This window comes from Oncorhynchus mykiss, chromosome 21 (genome assembly GCF_013265735.2).
Source record: "Oncorhynchus mykiss isolate Arlee chromosome 21, USDA_OmykA_1.1, whole genome shotgun sequence".
NCBI classification, from domain to species: Eukaryota; Metazoa; Chordata; class Actinopteri; order Salmoniformes; family Salmonidae; genus Oncorhynchus; species Oncorhynchus mykiss.
The window spans coordinates 24,363,170-24,382,533 of record NC_048585.1 but is presented as its reverse complement, the minus strand read 5'-3'; the positions used below and the strand labels follow the sequence as shown (position 1 = coordinate 24,382,533).

General features: G+C 42.2%; 2 protein-coding genes across 4 annotated transcripts; one reads left to right on the top strand and one right to left on the bottom strand.

The window, feature by feature from the left end:
- Positions 1–1,084: 1,084 nt before the first annotated feature.
- On the top strand, positions 1,085–7,512 carry LOC110500100 (glycosyltransferase 8 domain-containing protein 2). Its single transcript, XM_021577267.2, has 10 exons — positions 1,085–1,235; positions 3,665–3,707; positions 4,692–4,790; positions 5,240–5,441; positions 5,631–5,748; positions 5,837–5,921; positions 6,020–6,132; positions 6,374–6,540; positions 6,742–6,854; positions 7,019–7,512. Exons 2-10 carry the CDS (start codon positions 3,689–3,691, stop codon positions 7,195–7,197), a joined length of 1,095 nt encoding a protein of 364 aa, XP_021432942.1. The 5' UTR covers positions 1,085–1,235; positions 3,665–3,688; the 3' UTR covers positions 7,198–7,512.
- A 58-nt stretch (positions 7,513–7,570) lies between these two features.
- LOC110500099 (endoplasmin) lies at positions 7,571–15,707 on the bottom strand. 3 transcript variants are annotated; one of them, XM_021577266.2, is made up of 17 exons: positions 15,486–15,707; positions 14,012–14,114; positions 13,451–13,592; positions 12,936–13,052; positions 12,200–12,531; positions 11,482–11,704; positions 11,236–11,352; positions 10,841–10,978; positions 10,653–10,730; positions 10,104–10,169; positions 9,727–9,996; positions 9,103–9,348; positions 8,833–8,969; positions 8,601–8,679; positions 8,327–8,482; positions 7,982–8,047; positions 7,571–7,864 (listed from the first exon to the last, which is right to left on the bottom strand). In XM_021577266.2, exons 1-17 carry the CDS (start codon positions 15,532–15,534, stop codon positions 7,838–7,840), a joined length of 2,346 nt encoding a protein of 781 aa, XP_021432941.2. In that variant the 5' UTR covers positions 15,535–15,707; the 3' UTR covers positions 7,571–7,837. The 3 variants fall into 3 exon arrangements, with proteins under 3 accessions (XP_021432941.2, XP_036813284.1, XP_036813282.1); XM_036957389.1 differs by having other exon boundaries at positions 7,982–8,059; positions 15,486–15,706; XM_036957387.1 differs by having other exon boundaries at positions 7,982–8,071; positions 15,486–15,705.
- Positions 15,708–19,364: the final 3,657 nt, after the last annotated feature.

Below are 19,364 nucleotides of genomic sequence, written 5' to 3'. Positions count from 1 at the left end.
TTAAATCACTTTGGAAAAAACGTGCTTTTCAATACATGTTATCCTAATAGACTCGAAAATCTATTTAAAAAAAAATATATATAAGGAATAATGTTGTCTTAATGTTTGCACATGGCATGCGTGTTGATGTATGTCTCACCAATCAGCCTTTTTTAAGCAGTCTACTTTGGCTATTTCAGTGAGCAGATACCTCAAACACCCCTGTCCCATGGACGCAGCTTCATATGCAGAGCTCTTTTGTTGTCGGTATTGTACAGCTCTATGTCCATCCCAATCTCTTTTACTAAAATTGCATGTCCAAGTGGCCATGACAGGCAGCATAATGCAACAATGTATCACCCGAAAAGTTTTTTGTTGACAAATTGTGCAACAATGTTGCCACCAAGTTATTTTTTTAAGCGTGCACAATTCGCAATTCTGGGTAAGCTTGATTAAATAGTCAACTAAAATAGCTTGATGCTGTATCTGATCAGAAGCTAGGGATTGCATGGTGACAAGTTGGTTAAATTGTTGGTCGACCAAAAGCCTACATATTTCAATTGAGTTCTACGCTACTTTTTACGTTAAAAACGCCAAAGATAGAAAATCTGAACTTAATACCGGACATTAATACGTAAAATAAATGCACAACACTGTTCTACCATAGGCTATGGGTTAAAACAGCTTGTAGCATGTTCAGCAAGAAATGAGGTAATACTCTGATCGTCCAGTAGGCTGTAGCAGAATTGTGCACTGGGGCTTGTAGTTTTTGATAGTCATTACTCTCAAAATAACTTATATTGAATGATAATGCATAGGTTGGGTTTATTACATTTTATTGATTTAGACTTTGTAAATAATAACTTCTTCTTCAAATTCTATAGGCGTATATAGTAAAGTTATTCAGTTGTAGGCTTATAGATCTACTTTTCTTTTTACAATAGGCTAAAACATGTAAAGGTAAAATATATATTTTTAAAACATGCATCCTATGAGAAATAATTTAGGAAACACAGTTGTTATTGTGGAGTGTAATGCAATCTCTGTAATTATCTACAAGAAGGCATGTGGACCCCGCGGAGCTTTCCATGGGTGAACAAGATGAGGCACATCTGGAAAGAACTTCCTGAATATTTTTTATTTTTTTTGTAAAATTGAGTGGGTGAAGGAGCTTCTCTTTGTAGCAGTTATTCAAGACCATGTGCAGAGACCGGTGGATACTTAACCGGTGAGAATAATTGTGGCACTTTTTCCTGGTAAGTTAATTAATTTTATTACACATTGTTGAATGAAGAGTTTTGCTTTGACAGTGTGCATTGTTGTGCATAGCTTGCATTGCTCTAAAGCTAGAATAGGAGACACACCCCTTTTTAAGAAGGAAATATTCATAAATGTTTTAAAAATCATTATCATAATCTATGTGTGATGCATTGAGTAGATTGCTATAGGTTCATCTGAAATGTTTATTTATTTCATTTGTGCAATTGTTACATAAACCAATGTAAGGCTACTGTGTTTCCTAGGTTGGATATCCCAAATGTAGTTGCCCATAATGAAAAAAAACAAACATATGATTTCCATGTAAAAGGTGTGCCACATGGCAGCAACTAGACTACTTAGGAGCCTACTTGGTGTTCCATTATCATAGTTCAGGTAGCCTGTGTGGTTATGAAGCCAGACTATGGTTGTATGGTTTTCATTATGTGGCGGTAGCAGAGGCTGAGTGTAAAAATAACAGTTGGCACGGACTTCTTTGACACCTTGAATGACGGTTCACTTTTGTGAAGAACTTTTGTCTAATGAGGATTCCCTAGTTCTTCTATATGTTTTAAATCTCACATACAGTAGGCTACTAAGAACAAAGTAATCTTGTAAACTCCTGATTAAGCCATATCTGACTATCCATCTGTGTACATTTCATTCTTTTTTAGATTAGTTTGGATTAATTTAGAGAAAGTTGTCTCAAAGAGCATTAAAATGTGTGTGTATAACACTGAAAAGAGTCTGGAACCTCTAAAAGAAATGAACACAATCCAAACTCTGTCACCATTTTTATGTTAATGTTGTATGAGAGAGGAAATTGGACAAGGACGCAAAACACTTCACCTAATGGGTATTTTATAAACACTAAAAAACATTCCCAAGTCATTTATACTGGCTCAGTCTTGGATAGTGATGCTTTCTACAGAGGATAACTTGCCCAGAAAATCTGTCTGCACCATATGTGAAAAGTCTGAACTCATACAGATACTAGTATTGCCATCTGGCATCAATGGATTGGCAGTATTTTCTCTGAAAATGGGCAGAAGAGTACAGTACAAAACTAGCTGAACTCGTTTTTGGTTGATTATCCAGCGCCAAACAGAACACAGCTTGTGATGTCACTTTTATTGATTGCTTATAGAGTAGTTTACATCTCAACTCTCTACTGTTTACTTACACATTACATCTAAAAGAGACAGAGGGTGAGGGAGATGGAGAAACATCAGTGTCGAGAGAGTTAGAATTTAAGCAAAATAAATAGTGGGATAGAAAGATAGCCTCTAGGGAGAGACAGGCAAAAGCTTACTGAAAAATGCCACTAGGAAGGAAGCACCAAGAGTCTTTCCAAAACCAGATCCACATGTGTGCTGAGCCATGTATGTCACAGAGAGAAACAGTACAGTATGAACTGTATACTACATTAGATATAACTGAATTAGCCAACACCTTGGCTAATGGTATACCTTGGTATACATTTACCATACTTATAAAGTGATATAGAGAGTGACCAGTTACAAAAGTCACGACATACAATGATCATGTCTGTACTGTTCTGCAGTTGCAGTGTGTGGACTATCATACCGTGTAGTGTATGTGATCATCATGACATAAACATGATAACGTTGCAGGATCTTTATTTGCATCAGCAAATGTTTCAGTGGAAACAGGCTAGGGTGCAGGTAGGCTAGCGATTAGAGCATTGAGCCTGAGCCAGTAAACAAAAGGTTGCTAGTTCAAATCCCTGAGCCGACAAGGTGAAAAATTGGTCCATGTGCCGTTGAGCAAGGCACTTAACCCTAATTGCTCCAATGGTGACCCTGGCTGTGACCCCACTCTTCAAGGGTGGCTCAGGGGGCGTTGGGATATGCCAAAAAAACAATTCACATGTGTTTAAAACACACTTCTACATGTGTGAAATAGGACATTTTATATTATAAACCAGTTGGTCTCAACATTTATTTTTCTGAACTGTACCCCTAATCACATTTCACTCTGCCCGAAGTACTCCGTCTTTTGCCTCCTCATCTGCAACCAATCATTAGGCCTATGTTCTTATGACTCTTCCTAAGTACCTCCTGTGGATAGGCGAGGTACCCTGAGGGGTAATGGTAAACAACTCAGGCTCATGTGAAGCCCAATATTAAACTATTAATCTTGATTTGGAGGTATGTTTGTCAGAGGGGTTTTCCTGTTTTTAACAGCTGTGGTGAGGACTGTGTCTATCTGAGAGGACTGCCAGATCTTGTTCGGGAGCACCTCTGGGAAGGATTTATGTCTGTGAAGACACCCTTCTGGATCCTCAACTGTGCACCAATGCCAAGGAATACGGCAGTCCCTCCCCCTCGCTTACTCTTTGTCTATTTGTCTTCGTGTCTGTCTGCCTTTGAATCTCACTGCTTTCTGCTTCTCTCTGTCTTTTCAGATGTGGCTGGAAGAAACATGAACAATGGCTCTTTTGAGGAAAAGTGAGTGACCACAGGATGTTGTAATACACGTTTTGACATCATTCCTTTTTTCATATATATTAAATGAGTAATAAAACATTGTTGCATGTAAATAATGGGCTTTGCTCCACACTTGTAATCGTGGTGGCTGTAAGCAGGGATCAGTGTAGCCATGGTAAAGCACAACCCCCCCAGATTCCTCTGGAGAATACTTTGCCTCAGCTGAGATGGAACGCTTCCAACACCTCCATAAATTATGTTTGAGACTCTCTCTCTGTGTGTGTGTGTGTGTTGCCAATCCCAAACTGTTCCTCAACACTGATGAGGTAACCAGGAAAGTGAGCCCGTAAAAGAGTCCCATTTCATCATCTCAGTCCTCTGTTGTTCACATTCAATACATGATGCAACCATTAAAGGATGTTAAATTAGTGTGCACAACAGTTGTGCCTTGTTCTACACCCTTATTTTCTACAGTCTATACTTTACTTATACAGTTAACAGATGCCTTTACTCAAACAACACAAACAGTTGATATTTGGGACAGAGTTCAGCTGGCAGCCTGGTTCTTTACATTTTCCAGAAGTGAAGCAATATTTTAATTACTATTTAGTTGTTATTTTTGAGGCAGACAGTTTAGGTCATCCAGGGGTGAATGTGTCAGCACATGATTGATGACACTCAAGTTGACTACAGCTGACACATGGTTGAGGTGTGTGGATAGGAAGAGAAGGACAAGTGTAACTATTTTATTAGCTAGAATTAGTCGTACCACCTAGAGGATAAGTCGTAAAAAATGTGAGGTTTTGATAGGGTACAGATGAGAGCCATGTTTGAGTATCTCAGTACTATGTGATCTGCCATGATTGGATACGAGGTGACAGGATTCTAGTTAAAACTGTGCTTAAGTTGAACTGATCCAGTTTGGAAGGACTTCTGCTTCAGTTCCCTTGCATCTGACTTTATTGAATGGTCCCTTTCTCTCCCTCTCTCTCTGTTGTGTCACAGTAAACCATATCCTGCTCATGATGCTGGTTCTCATAGTGTGTCTACTCCTGCACAGTAAACTGTTCAGAGGCCCGTCTCGGCCCAAACTCAAACGCACAGGTAATTCCCCCCAGCTTCTTTAACAGGTCCCACTCTAAAGGCACGCGGACCTGAGAGCCAGGTGCATGCCACGGCAAGACAAGGAAACTAGGACTTGGCAGGACTGCCAAGAATAACAGTTGGCACGAGGCTATGAAGGCCTGTTGATTGAAAAATAAGCATTTCCTTTGCCGCTTGCGGTATAGCTTTTAGGGGGCAAATTACTTTGAAATTTAAATAGTTGAATAGATTTAAAAAATAGATTACTAATTTTGGTATTTTATTAGGATCCCCATTAGCTGTTACAAAAGCAGCAGCTAGTCTTCCTTGGGTCCACACAAAACATGAAACACAATACAGAACATCATTAGACAAGAACAGAACTACATCGTTTTTTTAAAGGCACACATAGCCTTTAACTATCTAGGTCAAACTTGACCAAGCTCAAACTGGTTGAACTTCCCTCACAGAAACGAGGAAGGACCCAGAGCGTGCGCCCAAAGTTCCTGTAGAGAAGGCAGCGGAGGGAGGGGATGACATCCCAGTGGTCATCTGTGCTGCGGAGGAACGAATGGGCGGTGCCATGGCAACCATCAACAGCATCTATAGCAACACAGATGCCAGCGTGTTCTTCTATATTGTCACTCTTCGTGATGCCATCAAGCTGACAAGGTGTTTCACACTAATCCCCCCCCCCCTTCCACTGTGTCACTGCTTGATATGTAGCAATTTCAGTTCCTAGTTCCAACCCAGGATGTTTTAATTGATTATCTGAATTGTTTCAATAAAGGCTTAGAAAAGAATAACTGAGAAATAACTTTGAGTGAGTTGAACAGTCATTATATTCCTTTGTCTTCATAGACAGTACATAGAGAAGACCAAGCTGAAGGGAATCAAGTATAAGATTCTAGAGTTCAACCCCATGGTCCTGAAAGGGAAGGTGAAACCAGACTCCTCCCGACCAGACCTGCTGCATCCAGTGAGTACACACAAGCACCCATGTAGGAACTAATTAGAACCCAACCACAGTCACTGTCCCTAAAGTCCCGGTTTTGATTGTTTTGCAGCTGAACTTTGTACGCTTTTACTTGCCGCTCCTTGATATCAGCCACCAGAGGGTGATCTACTTAGACGACGATGTCATTGTGCAAGGTACAGAAATGTGTCCTTTGCCATTCAGTCCAGTTTTGAGCTGGAGTTGAGATAAAATGGGTGCCTGGATTTTCAGTATTTACATTCACTAATGACAGGTGACATCAAGGACTTGTACCATACCAAGCTGGAGAAAGGCCATGCTGCTGCCTTCGCCACAGACTGTGACCTGCCCTCCACCCACGAGATGGTGCGCAGCGTGGGCATGCAGGTCAGTGTCATTGTTTTGCCATGAGGGTATGGTTTGCCAAAATAAGAGCAGAGGCACCTCTGTTACAATCAATCCTGGTAAAGGACAGTATATTTTACCCTACACCTAGCCTAGAAGATACTCTAATGCGCTTCTGAAATAACAACTTGACAAGCGGTCTCATAGATCTCAATGCTGAGTAAACTTTCCGTTTGTCTCCGATTCTGAATCCAAATCCTTCCCCATTGACCCTGTCTCCCAGACAACGTACATGGGCTTCCTGGACTACAGGAAACAGGAAGTGAGAGACCTGGGGATCAACCCCAGCGACTGCTCCTTCAACCCTGGGGTGTTTGTGGCCGACATTGGAGAGTGGAAGAAACAGAAGATCACCAAACAGCTGGAGAACTGGATGCAGGAGAACTTAAAGTGAGTAGAGAAGAATGTTTGACCTGTGATCAGATCTTCCCACATAACCCCTAAACCCAGAAAAAATTAACCCTGCTGTCTATTATAATAATAAATAGATATGCCTATGAAAGCTTACTATTACTATTTCATTTGAATATCATGATTAGAGAAATTCAATAAAAATGTTCTACTTTGCGATTCTCTCCTCTCTTCCACTAGGAAAAACATATACAGCAGTGCCATGGCAGGGGGCGTGGCGACTCCTCCTATGCTGATCGTGTTCCATGACAAATACACAATCATCGATCCTCTGTGGCACGTCCGACACCTGGGTGAGATCACCTCATCTTGATGACATCACCACACCTCGTATATAGCACAGCAGAACCATGTATTGAGCTGTATGGCTCTGGTACACAGGCCTAGGTGTCATAATGTAGGATAGAGCCACTTCTGGAGGCTGATTTACTGTGTATTCCGTTTTCCTTTCCTACAGGCTGGAGCCCAGACGCCCGCTACCCTGAGACCTTCCTCCAGGGGGCACACCTGCTGCACTGGAACGGGCGCTTCAAGCCCTGGGACTACCCCTGTGTCCACCTGGACCTGTGGGAGAAGTGGTTCATCCCAGATCCCACCGGGAAATTCTTGTTGGTACGGCCCGAAGGCAAAATCTGAGGGGTGTTTAACAGATGGTTGTGTAGGGGGATGTCTGGCATTTCAGACTGTGACTGGAGGCTGTGAACAGTAAATATTGTGGAGGACTCTTTGATAATAAGTCCTATTGCTGTTCTCACAGCTTTTGAGATGGTGTTTCTTTGAAGGTTCCTATCAAAACATCTTCAAGAACGCCAAGCCAGACATGTACAGAAACAAGCTGTATCAAAAATGTATGTGGTTGTTGTGAGACGAGTGGGCAAATTGTATTGATTGTTTTGAAACGCAACAATGATCTTTTAAAGCTTTTTCCCGAATAAAAAGCTGGAGATTTGACTGTGGAAAGTCTGAATTGGCTGACTACTGGCTAATAAAGAACAGAAATGATGACAGGTTTAAACAAGACACCACAGGTGCCTTTCCGGCAACATTTAATGTTCTCGTGACAGGAAGACAGCACTCCATAACCGGCTCGGTTAAATATTAACACAGTTACAATCATGTAGGAATGTAGAAAATAAACAAAAACAATCAGAAGATTCTAAAATCCAAACACCCACCCGCTCCTTTTCAGCAGAGAAGATGGACCTAGTTCCAGTCAAAGCTCTGCCCCCCAGTTCACTCCCTCACCCTTCCCTCCCACCCCCTCACTCAGGCCGTCTCACAGCTCATCTCTTCCTGTGGCTCCCTGGAAAGAGCAAAGTGAAAACACATCCGTACATGAAGCAAAAAGGCTCATCACTATCCATTGTCTTACTAACATTAACACCATTTTCCCCAGTTCTGTGCTCGACTCCCATCTTACCGAATCTTCATCTTCCTCATCTGCTTTAACCTCCTCCTCTGGCTCCTCCTCTGGCTCCTCCTCTGGCTCCTCCTCTGGCTCCTCCTCTGGCTGTGACAGGTAAGGAAGTTAAGATAAGCGAAGATATACCGGAAAAAGACGCAGATATACCTTAGCATCTCTGTGCCCATTCGCCTCATCCCAAAATCTGCTCTGCTATGTTAACTAGTAAATTCTTATATACAGAATCCAGCCATAATGTACTGCATTATAACACTTTGCATTGTCAGTGTTTATTATATTGGTAAAGTAGCAGTAAGTATTCAGATCCTGTTTGCACGTGGGTGATAGTTCTATTGAGCGTACCTCTTCATTGAGGTCCACATTCATGCTGAGTCGGAGCATGCGTTCTATTCTGTCTCCATAAGCTTTGGTGTCAGCCAGCTGGTAGCCTGACCGTAGTGTGGCCGTCTCAAACAGCACTACAGCCAGGTCCGAGGCAGTCTGGTCCTCTGCATTATCCTGAGGTCAGGAGGAGAATTTGATATGGTTCGGAACCTATGATTCATTTGCGAAAATTTGAAATGGAAGGGCGTATGCCCGGTAAAGTAATTTGTGTTGAATTCTAAATGGTACTCACATTTATTCTCTTCAACATTTCTTTAATCAGAGGGTGTTTGGGGTTGATCTCGAGTGTTTTCTTCTGGCTTGCATAATAACTGGACAACAGAAATAAAAGGGGTCAAACCATGGTAATAAGCAGAAACTATGTCAACACCCTCTAGGACTTGAGCCACTACGAGTTCTTGGGAGTGTCTTATTCCACAGAACATATACTGTACATTAGGTTAAAATGGTTTCACATGGCTCACTTTGTGGATATGTCTTTTCCGGTCTGGTAGGCCTGTGCCTTCATGATCCTTTCCATGTTACCGGACCAGCCGTACTGGCTGGCTACCAGGGCACAGGGAGAGTTGGTCAGCCTCTGGGACAGCACAGCCTTCTCGATCTACAGACAGATCAAAGATTCAGCTTTTCAAAGCTTTTTTGACACATGAGCAAACATTTTCAAACACAGGAGATGCCATCTGACTATTGTCTATCTAATAACAATGCACATTCCCATTGAGGAGACCCCTAACCTTGTCCTTCAGGGCGCTGTCCTTCATCCAGGTGGTGAGAGGTTCATACTCCTTCTCCAGGCCCTCCCGCTTCTCCTTGGTCTTGTCACTCTCGTCAAACTTGACGCCCTCCTTGGCCACGTTCTGGAAGCGCTTGCCATCAAACTCCGGTAGGGCCTGGATACAGTACTCATCCACGGGCTCTGTCAGGTAGATGACCTCATAACCCCTTTTCAACAGCTTCTCCACGAAGGGAGACGACTCGGCCTGACGGAAAAGATGGAGGGGAAATTAAGCTCAGGGCACGATACAGCAAACATTCGATGTAGGAAGGAGGCTATTATAATATTTTACAGATCCTGACTCTTCATTACAAGGTTTATAACTTTTGGGGCGGCAGGTAGCCTAGTGGTTAGAGCGTTGGGCCAGTAACAGAAAGGTTGCTGGATCGAATCCCCGAGCTGACGAGGTAGGCCGTCATTGTAAATAAGAACTTGTTCTTAACTGACTTGCCTAGTTAAATAAAAGGTTAAATTAAAAATAAAAACAAACTCTGCTATTATGCTCTACATTTACAAACATACTCATTCTACTCAAAGGTCACCATTTTCGATCACAAAGCAGTGCTCTCATCCAGGCCCTCACCTCTTGTCTGCTGGTCCCGGCCATGAAGTAGATCTTGTCCTGCTTCTCCTTCATCCTCTCCACGTACTGTTCCAGGCTGGCCAGCACCGTGTCGCTGTTGGAGGTCTGGAAACGCAGCAGCTTGGCCAGACGGGTCCGGTTGGAGTGGTCCTCGATCACACCCAGCTTGATGTTGGTGCCAAACTCCTTCCAGAACTTCTCGTTGTACTGCTCCTCTGCGATCTTCTTGATCATGTCCAGGGTCTTGCGTACCAGCTTCTTGCGAATGACCTGGCCGAAGAGGTATGTTTAAGTATGCTGTTAGCAGAGTGGTTGAGTGAAGAGTGTTGACCCAGGTGGGTTTCCTTGTTTGATAGTGAATTGAAAGCAAGCCTCACCTTGAGAAGTTTGTGCTGCTGGAGAGTTTCTCTTGAGACATTCAGAGGAAGGTCATCGGAGTCAACCTGATGGAACAGAAGAAATTTAAAGATGCAAAAATCGCTTTGTCATTTCCTGGTTGCTAAAATTCTAAATATTGTGTAGAGAATTAAAGTACCATGTAAACTTCTGAGAAATATATTTCCATAGAGAAATATATTTTCCATAACCAAAAATATTGTAATTTCAGCTGTTTGAAGCTGGTATACAAAACCGAAAGACGTAAAAACATAGAAATAGCACACAAACCAGATCTACTGCTTCTTACACTTGATTTCAATGATAATTATAGATCTATACCTCAATTTTCTATGTGAATTTGTACAAATTGCAGCTTTAACATTCAATCAATCCTCAGTGGGTGCACTTAAATAGCCTGGGTACCAGTCTGATTAGCTAACATTTTACTCCTTTTACCCCCAGTCATATGCCAATGTTTAGCATAACAGGAGTGGAATGATGGCTAAACATACTGGTATCCAGACTTAACCCTAAGGAATAATACTTACCATTCCTTTCACAAAGTTCAAGTACTTAGGCATCATGTCATGGAAGTCATCAGTGATGTAAACTCTACGCACAAAGAGCTGAGAGAGATGGAAGATTGTTACTGACAGAAAACTTACATCAATACTGCACTGAGAACTGATTGTATGCCAATCCATAGTTGCTTTGTAACCAATCATTGCTGTGGTACCTTAATGAAGTCGTTCTTCTTAGAACCGTACTCGTCGAAGAGTCCCCGGGGAGCTGCGGCAGGCACAAAGAGGATGGACTTGAAGGTGACCTCCCCCTCTGCTGTGAAGTGGATGTGGGAGATGGGCTCGTCTGTGTCCTGCAAGAACAGAATAGAGTGGGAGGTTATTTACATAGACAACCTCCATCTGTCATTAAACCAGTTGTGCAACTGAACCTTTGCCTGACAAGACAACTGCAGTTCATGTCCAGTCAGACGAGTCATATCTGACCTAAGATCACCCATTGAGAACCGGTGTCTGCTAAATCTAAGTGGAAATATAGACCGTGTGACCACTAAATGGATTAGTGTCTGCTAGGAGAGCGAGTCTGAATAAACTGTTGACAGACACCCACCCTGGAGAAGGTCTTGTAGAAGGCCTTGTACTCATCCTCCTCCACCTCCTTGGCAGGCCTCTGCCAGATGGGCTTGATGTCATTCATCAGCTCCCAGTCCCACACCGTCTTCTCCACCTAAGGTGGGGGGGAATTAAAGGAGAAAGGACAGTCTTTAAAACTAAAAGATGCACTTCCATTGAGATTTGCTTCGATGGGATCATTTGCTGCTACAGACAGTAGATTGTTTTAATGACTATGTTTTACCTTCTTCGTCTTTGGCTTGTCCTCCTCCTCTTCCTCCACCTCAACCTCATCGTGGTCTTCATCCTTCTTATCGGCGTCAGTCTCATCAATAGGCTCCTCTACAGTCTCAGTCTTGCTACTCCATACGTAGATGGGGAAGTTGATGAACTGGGAGTATTTCCTCACAAGGTTCTTGATGGTCTCCAGCTCCAAGTAGTCTGTTGCCTCCTCCTTCATCACCAAACTAGGGGAGAAAAAGAATGCACTGCAGTGAAGAGCCAGTCAGAGCTTAATGTTAGTCATTACAGTTGTGAACCTTTCAAACTAGCTAGATTCCTCTGGCTGCACCGCCTGAGCAAGACTACGGGCTTCTTCCTCTGGCACAGTAATGAAACAAATGTTCATTACAGTGAAATCCAAGTTGGAGCACTTATTAGTTCAGCTTTGGTTTGACATTTGTGTCTCTGCTTAATTTAGACAGTCTTTTGACTGAATTTTCCACAGCCAGTAATGCCAAAAAGGTCTGAACAAATGAGGCAATAACTACATCATAATATGTATTATTGTTACGAGGGTTTACGTTGCTAAACAACTAACCATATTCTACTTCATCATAGACTAACAGAGCTGTCCATATCCAGCCTAAATGTGCCATAGTAAGTACAAATCATCCACCTACACTAATGCTAGATTGACTCTGAATGGTTGCTACTTGCTGACAGTTGCCTTGCTGACTCACGTGATGGTGGTGCCCCTGCCGAGGGTGTCCCCGCGGGGGTCCTCGATGACGGAGAACTCGTTGGAGTCAGACTCCCATATGTGCTGCGTGCCGTTGTTGTGCTTCGTGGTTACGATCACCTTGTCAGCCACCAAGAACGCAGAGTAGAAGCCCACGCCAAACTGACCAATCAGCTCAGAGGTTGACTGGCCCTCGGTCTGCATCTCTGTCATCTTGTTGAGGAACTCGCTGGTGCCGGATTTGGCGATGGTGCCGAGGTTCCTGACCAGGTCTTCTTTGGTCATGCCAATGCCGGTGTCGGTAATGTGAAGCATGTTCTTCTCCTTGTCAGACTGGAGGTGAGAAACAAACAGTGAAATGTTATATTGGGTTTTGGATTACTTTCCATTGAACTTGACAGACTTTGTTTTATTACTATTAAAGTCTCAAACCATCTATGCACATTTAGAATAAAAGAAAAGCAAACCAAGTGTGTACAGTGTTTATTCATTTGCATGTACTCAAATAGAAAGTGCACAATGTCCTGCAGCAGGTGTTGAAATTCTTGATGTCCCTTTTTGCCATGCAAAAACGGAGATGTAAATTTAGAGATGTTATCCTAACAACTCTCTCGGTCTCAGGTTTCACTCTAGATAGCCCAGTGAAGGGTTGCTAATTAGCCTACAGTCGGAGGACATGAAAGGGTGGGTCACACAGAAAGCTAACGCTTTTTTTTTTTAAAGGTAACTTAACCTACCTTGATTTTCACTGTCAGCTCCTCGTTACCAGTAAGTGCCTCGTCATTGGTCAGGGACAGCAACCGGATCTTATCCAGAGCATCGGAAGCGTTGGAGATCAGTTCCCTCAGGAAGATCTGGACACAGACAAAAAGAAAATGATAAGATTTTATGTATTTTTATTAAAACAATACACGAATGGCCGCTCCCATCAGTGGGTGCTCTAGTCAGCGGGTGTGCTCGCCCCCACCCACCCCGAGACGCAGGCAGGGCGAAGCCCCATCCCCAAATTACATTCCTAACTGTCTCGACCCTTATTCAATTATTTTAAGTTACTTCACTGAACCTCTATCAGGTTTATATAATGATAGATAGCCAGAAGGACTCATTGTGAACTAATTTCTAATTAAACAAATGACTAAATATTGCTTAATGAGTGTAAAAAATCTAAATGTATTGTATTGCCCTATTATTTCTGTAAGTATAAAAGTTCCAAGCTCCATTGTCTACACAGAGCACTAGAGCAGACACTAACCTCTTTGTTCTTGTACAGGGAGTTGATGATGAGCTTCATCATTCTGTTCACCTCGGCCTTGAAGACATGCTTTTCTGATTTTTCCCGAATTTCCTTTATCTGCGCTGCGTTCAGGCCATCAAGCTGGATAGCCTCCTCTTCCCTTGAAAAACAGAAGAGTAGTCAGAGATCAGCACAAACAAGGTAGATGGACTCAAGATTTCCCCAAAGGGAATATTTATAGAGGCCTCATCTGTGTGACTGGTAATAGGGATGCTCTCTAATGAACTGAAGAATGATCAGGTGTACTTCTACAGGCTTAATAGGAACGGGTGTCAAGACAAAAATGAAATAGTATATCAACAAATCTTAATAGGGGTTTTTATCTTTGACTGAAAAAAACAGGCCGAAAGGAGAGGGGGTAAAAGTGGTTTCCATGGTTCATGTCAGTATAAAGGGTTGTGTTTTGGAAAAGAGGGAGGAAGTAGAAGTCTATAATGGGATTCTCTTGTCACTAGTTAGTCTCAAGACTTACTGCATGACAGAACACTCTTCTTTGCTGAAATATTTAAACACACTTACCTCTGGACGACCTCGTCATCTGTCCGGGAGCCGTCTCTACTTTTGCCCAAGTCCTCCTCCACTGTCCCATCAATGTCAACCTCATCCTCCGCTCTGACAGAACCTGTAGATAAAATTAAACATAGAGCTGAGGGTTTAAACAAGAACTTGTACCCAGTAAAAATACAACTCCTTAATATTAACTTAAATTGACCCATGTCATGTGACAGAGCAACCACTGGGCCCATAAATTCACTACGGAAGGTCTAAGTTCATCTGGTAGCTAGTCTTCCCTCTCTATCTGGAAGCATAACAGTCACACTACTACATCTCATTGACTCCTTCCATAGAGGTCATGACCCTTCTCTGTCTCAGAACAGACCGGTACTGTAATAAAACTGATAAGCTCCCAGAAAAAGTTCACCTTCACAGCTGATTAAGATTTGATACCTTTGCTGTTTCCATCTCTATACCCACATAGCAAACTGATTGCACTGTCCAAAGCAAACAGACTATTGTATGGGTAGTTGGCAGTGATGCAAAGTACTAAAGTAAAAATACTACTTAAGTCGTTTTTGGGGTAACTTCATACTTTTACTTCACTGCTTTCCTAAAGAAACTGTACTTTTTACTCCATACATTTTCCCTCTTGACCCAAAAGTACTAGTTACATTTTAGCACGAGAGGAAAAAGGTCTAATTCACACACATCCCTGATCATCCCTACTGCCTCTGATCTGGCGGACTCACTAAACACATGCTTCGTTTGTAAATTAGGGGTAGGATTGTTCCCCTGGAAAGCAATACATTTTAAAAAACAAACACGAAAATGGTGCCGTCTGGTTTGCTTAATATAAGGAATTTGAAATTGACACTTAAGTTTATTTAAAACCCAAATACTTTAACTTTTCCTCAAGTAGGATTTTACTGGGTGACGTTCACTTTTTCCTGAGTCATTTTCTATTAAGGTATCTTTACTTATACGCAAGTTGACAATTTTGTACTTTTTCCACCACTGGTAGTTAATTGTTGATAACTGGTACAATTGCAGTACAACTGTGTGGGATCGGGTGTTTAGAATCCTGCTTCTGTTTGGTCGGTGTGGTGGAAGCAGAGGTGTTAGGTATGACATTAGTGTCAAGATGGACAAAAATGTAAAGTAAAAATCTGAATAACGTGCTCATAAAGCAAAACAACCACAACATCCAGATATGATGAATAAAAAAAGAGAAGCATTAGACATATCAATGTTACAGTCTGGCTCCTCAGGATTCAGATGAGGGAAAAGTACCAGAAGCTGCAAATCAGTGCCGTCTTCTACAATGTTACCCCATTTGACACACTCATCGGTCAACAAAACAATGCACTGCAATCAAAAGATGGCATTTTAGCACATTTACTGCTGATTATACTGCAATCATAAGAAAACGTCATGAAATGTCAAGTAACAGCAAAGAAGTTGAAATTACATTATGCAATTTATAACTCATACTTACTGAAAGCTAGAAGAGCACAAAAGAGGCCTATTGTCCACATTCGGTTCATTTTAATAGAAAAAAAATATCACTATAGTCCTAGTCCCGTATTTCACTATATTGTACTTTATTCCTACACCCCGGCATAGGTTTGAAACGGTGTGCGTCCGTGGTTGTAGACTCCTTTATCTGATCCACCCTTTAGAGGCGGTGGATTGATGAAGTGGACCTATACCTGCTCCCCACGCACAACAATAACCAATGGCGGAAGCTTTCGCCGCTTCAATCTTCCAATCGTAGTATTACATGTCCGATTGTACATGTTCAAAGCGTGGCTAGTTTCCATTGGCCGATTTACACGTTAAACAATGATTTTGTTATCATAAAAAGCGATAAACTCATGTCGGATACATTACAACACGTCATTGAAAATAGATACATTCGTCAGCACTGTTGAAACATGGTTTTGTACATTTACAGTGTAACAATTTATGATAGGCTGATCCGGAAGCCCATACGGTCACCTTGGCTACCACTGTTGCTATGGCTTGTCATTCACAACTTCTCAGCGAAGTATCAGGCTTACATTGACGTCGAGGCTGTACTTAAACGATCTTGCCCCCAAGACTACCTAAAAATATGCTTTTAGTTTGCCAAATGCATATATTTAGCAAGGAAAAAAGTCAACGATACAGAGCCATTCAGATTTTATTTGTAACGTGTGCCATTTTAATCGGGATTTGGCAACCATCTCTGGGACAAACTCATGGCCACTAGTACAGGTATAAAAAATGTATGGAATTTTGTTTGTCAACTATTGTCCATTCGCACGTTGTGGCATACTGTTTGTGTGTGTGTGTGTGTCCGCAGGTGCTTGCGTGCGTGTGCATCTCTGCTATGATTTATGAAATTAGTCTATTTGGAATAGCTAATGTAATCATCTATTTCAAATGCCAGCATTCACTTGCTTGTGCAATTGTCACAGGTTGTAGACCTCAACACAACATATTTGGTGTGGAATAGACCCTCCCCTTTCTTTTTCATGTGATCAGAGTTTTTTCCCATTCCTCACATTGACTCAGTTGCAGACACTACCAACCCACCTCTCAACTGCTAACAACATTCAGCTGCTCATCTACATTCATTTCAACTCCTTCTCCCTCATCTTCAGTCTCACAATGATTGACAGTTTCAACTCCTCCACCTGTAACTCTTCCAACTTCAACTGCACCTCTGGAATCCCTGATTCCACCGACTGGCACCATGATCAGTGGAGTGGTCCTGGCTCTCTGCTATCTTCTGGGCATAGCATAGCTGTGATCAGCTGTTGGCATCTGTACAGATACAACTTGAGTATGAAACTGTTCTTGAGCCTGGTGTGTCAGATACTCTGAGCCTGCTAATATGCGTGCCGCTATTAGTCTTTGCAATACTCTTCAGCTGGGACTTGGGCAACAGTCCCTGCAAGCTCTTTGTGGTCGTTGCCTACTGCTGTACATTCTCCAGCCTGCTGACCATCCTGTTGATGAGTGGGGTGGGGTGGGGTTTTACATCCGCCGCTATAAAACAGTGAAACATTCTGCTTTCTTTTGAAAGTCCAGGATGACTAGACTTGTGACCAGCATCATCATGACTTTTGTCATCGGTTCAATGCCATTCCAAGTTGTTATCATCCTAAACATGTCAGGACATTTGGCCAAGTCTGAAAACCTGAAAAACTTCTCTACCAAGTTGTCTTTTGTTGTATTACTGACCTATGCCAACAGTTGCCTGATTCCATTTCTCTATGCCTTCGCTTCCGGTAACTTCTGCTGGAAGAATGGCCAGTCAGAAGACACCTTGATGCAGCTTCAAATGGGTCCTGTCAACAGTCCACCAAGCATGTAACACATCTGACACACTCAATTGTGGGGAAATATGCACTGTTCCCTGCATGTCATGAATTTGCTATTCATATTTACACCAATAATACCATGTACTTGCAAAACACTGTAGCTAGATATCTAGTTGATGATTATTCCTGATATGCTTGTTTTTCATTATTTTGTTCAGACAGGCACAGCAGGTCCCAGCTATGATGGCCTGAGATGGACCCACAAGAGGGAGGCCGGTCCACCGCCCCTCCTGCCACTGCTCCTCTCCAGCCCGTGCTGTGTTCCGTACTACCTGAGAACACAGGTGTTCCCTGTGCAACCTGTAAGGTTCTTCAGAACGCTGCAGGATCTGGGGGACCTAGTGAAGAGGGACTGGAGGGGCCTCATGGAACAGCTCTATGGGTCCCTGGACCAGCAGCCAACCTGTTCAGGTAAGTGAACCAGCTTTGAAAAGACAGCGAAGATGACTAACGTAGCTCAGTCCAGTTCATATTTATTGTGTTTTTCAGTGGTCTGCCTGATCTTTCAAGCCCTAAAGCAGTGCTTTCTCCCCTGCTCTTTAGGCCTCCTGGACTCCCTTGATAGATGTTATCACAAAAGTGTTGTCCAGGCTCTGTGTCGCTGGTTTGCCCTCTCCAACCAGACCGCTGCTGTCATGGAGGAACTCAACACGTTTACTGCCTGTCTCACTCATTCTGACATGTCTCAGAGTCTAGCAACCTCAAGGAATTCAACCATTAAGTTAACAGGGTAAGAACTTTGGTGACCACACTAAGCTGGAATCAGTGATGAATTACTGTGAGATTTACCATACTTAAAAGTAGATGCAGATAGATGGAGTTATGCATTCATAGTCTTCAGATATTGTTTTTGCAATGAAAAACATTTTTACTGTCCACCCTATTTCCTTTTGCCTTCAGTGACCATGACAAACGTGATTCCGAGGGGTCTATTTTGCTGCTCTGTGGTGAGAGGGGTTGCTTCAGGAGTTCCCGGAAGAAGAATCCTAGAATCCTGGCCATCCCTCACTTCTGTGGAATCAGCAGCTCTAGTGTGGATATCAGATCTGTACTGAGAGACATCACCACTGAGCAACGCCTGGCCCATTATGGTAAACACTCCAGAGTGTAATTGCCTATGTCTGAGAGGGTTAGAAATGACTACAATGACATCAACATATGACACTTCTGTCATCTAACCCATCAATTCCAAATGTAACCCATTATAGCACTGTTTTATACTTACATTCCCAATTTGACATTTTATTCAGAAATGTGTTTACACTCAATTACTTTTCCTGTGAATATAACCTTTACTGCTAGATAAGATGTATTTCTTTACTGACTTGAAAAATATATATATATGTATTTACTTTGCGAGAAACACAACACTGACCTGACCGAAGAAAGAAACAAGGTCCAACATTGTCATACCACTCGTCTGGTCTAGACTGGTGAGACAGACCGATGGTTCCCTCTCATCTCACTCTTCTAAGTAACTAGTGTGGTATTTAAAAAAATGTATATATACATTTGATTTATTCAGGGGAGCCTAATTTGAAACCAGGGTCTCATTCTCAATGGTGCCCTGAGAACAAACAATAAACAAATCGACATGATAATACAATGAAACAGCAAAAAAGAAAGTACAAGATACACCAACCATGTCATACATGTAGATGCATTGAGGTTCAGTGACACACATGGCCATGGCATAAAACAGACGGCCATAGACAAAGAGGCTAATAGTGCTTTTAGTATTGATTTTTAGTGCAGCCCAGGAGGAAAACTTTTTAAATGAAAATTCCAACAAAAAAAAACAATATTTTGGTATTCATTTCATTAGTGGACGCATCATACTGTGACACTTTCTATATTTTGAAAAGTTCTATATCTTGAAAACTTGATTGCTGACATGCAAAACATTTTGGGACTATATAAACAGTGGGCTAATGAAACAAATATCAAAATGTTGTTTTTGAGTGGTATTTCCCTTTAAGTCGTTGTTAAGGCTCCACATTTACTGT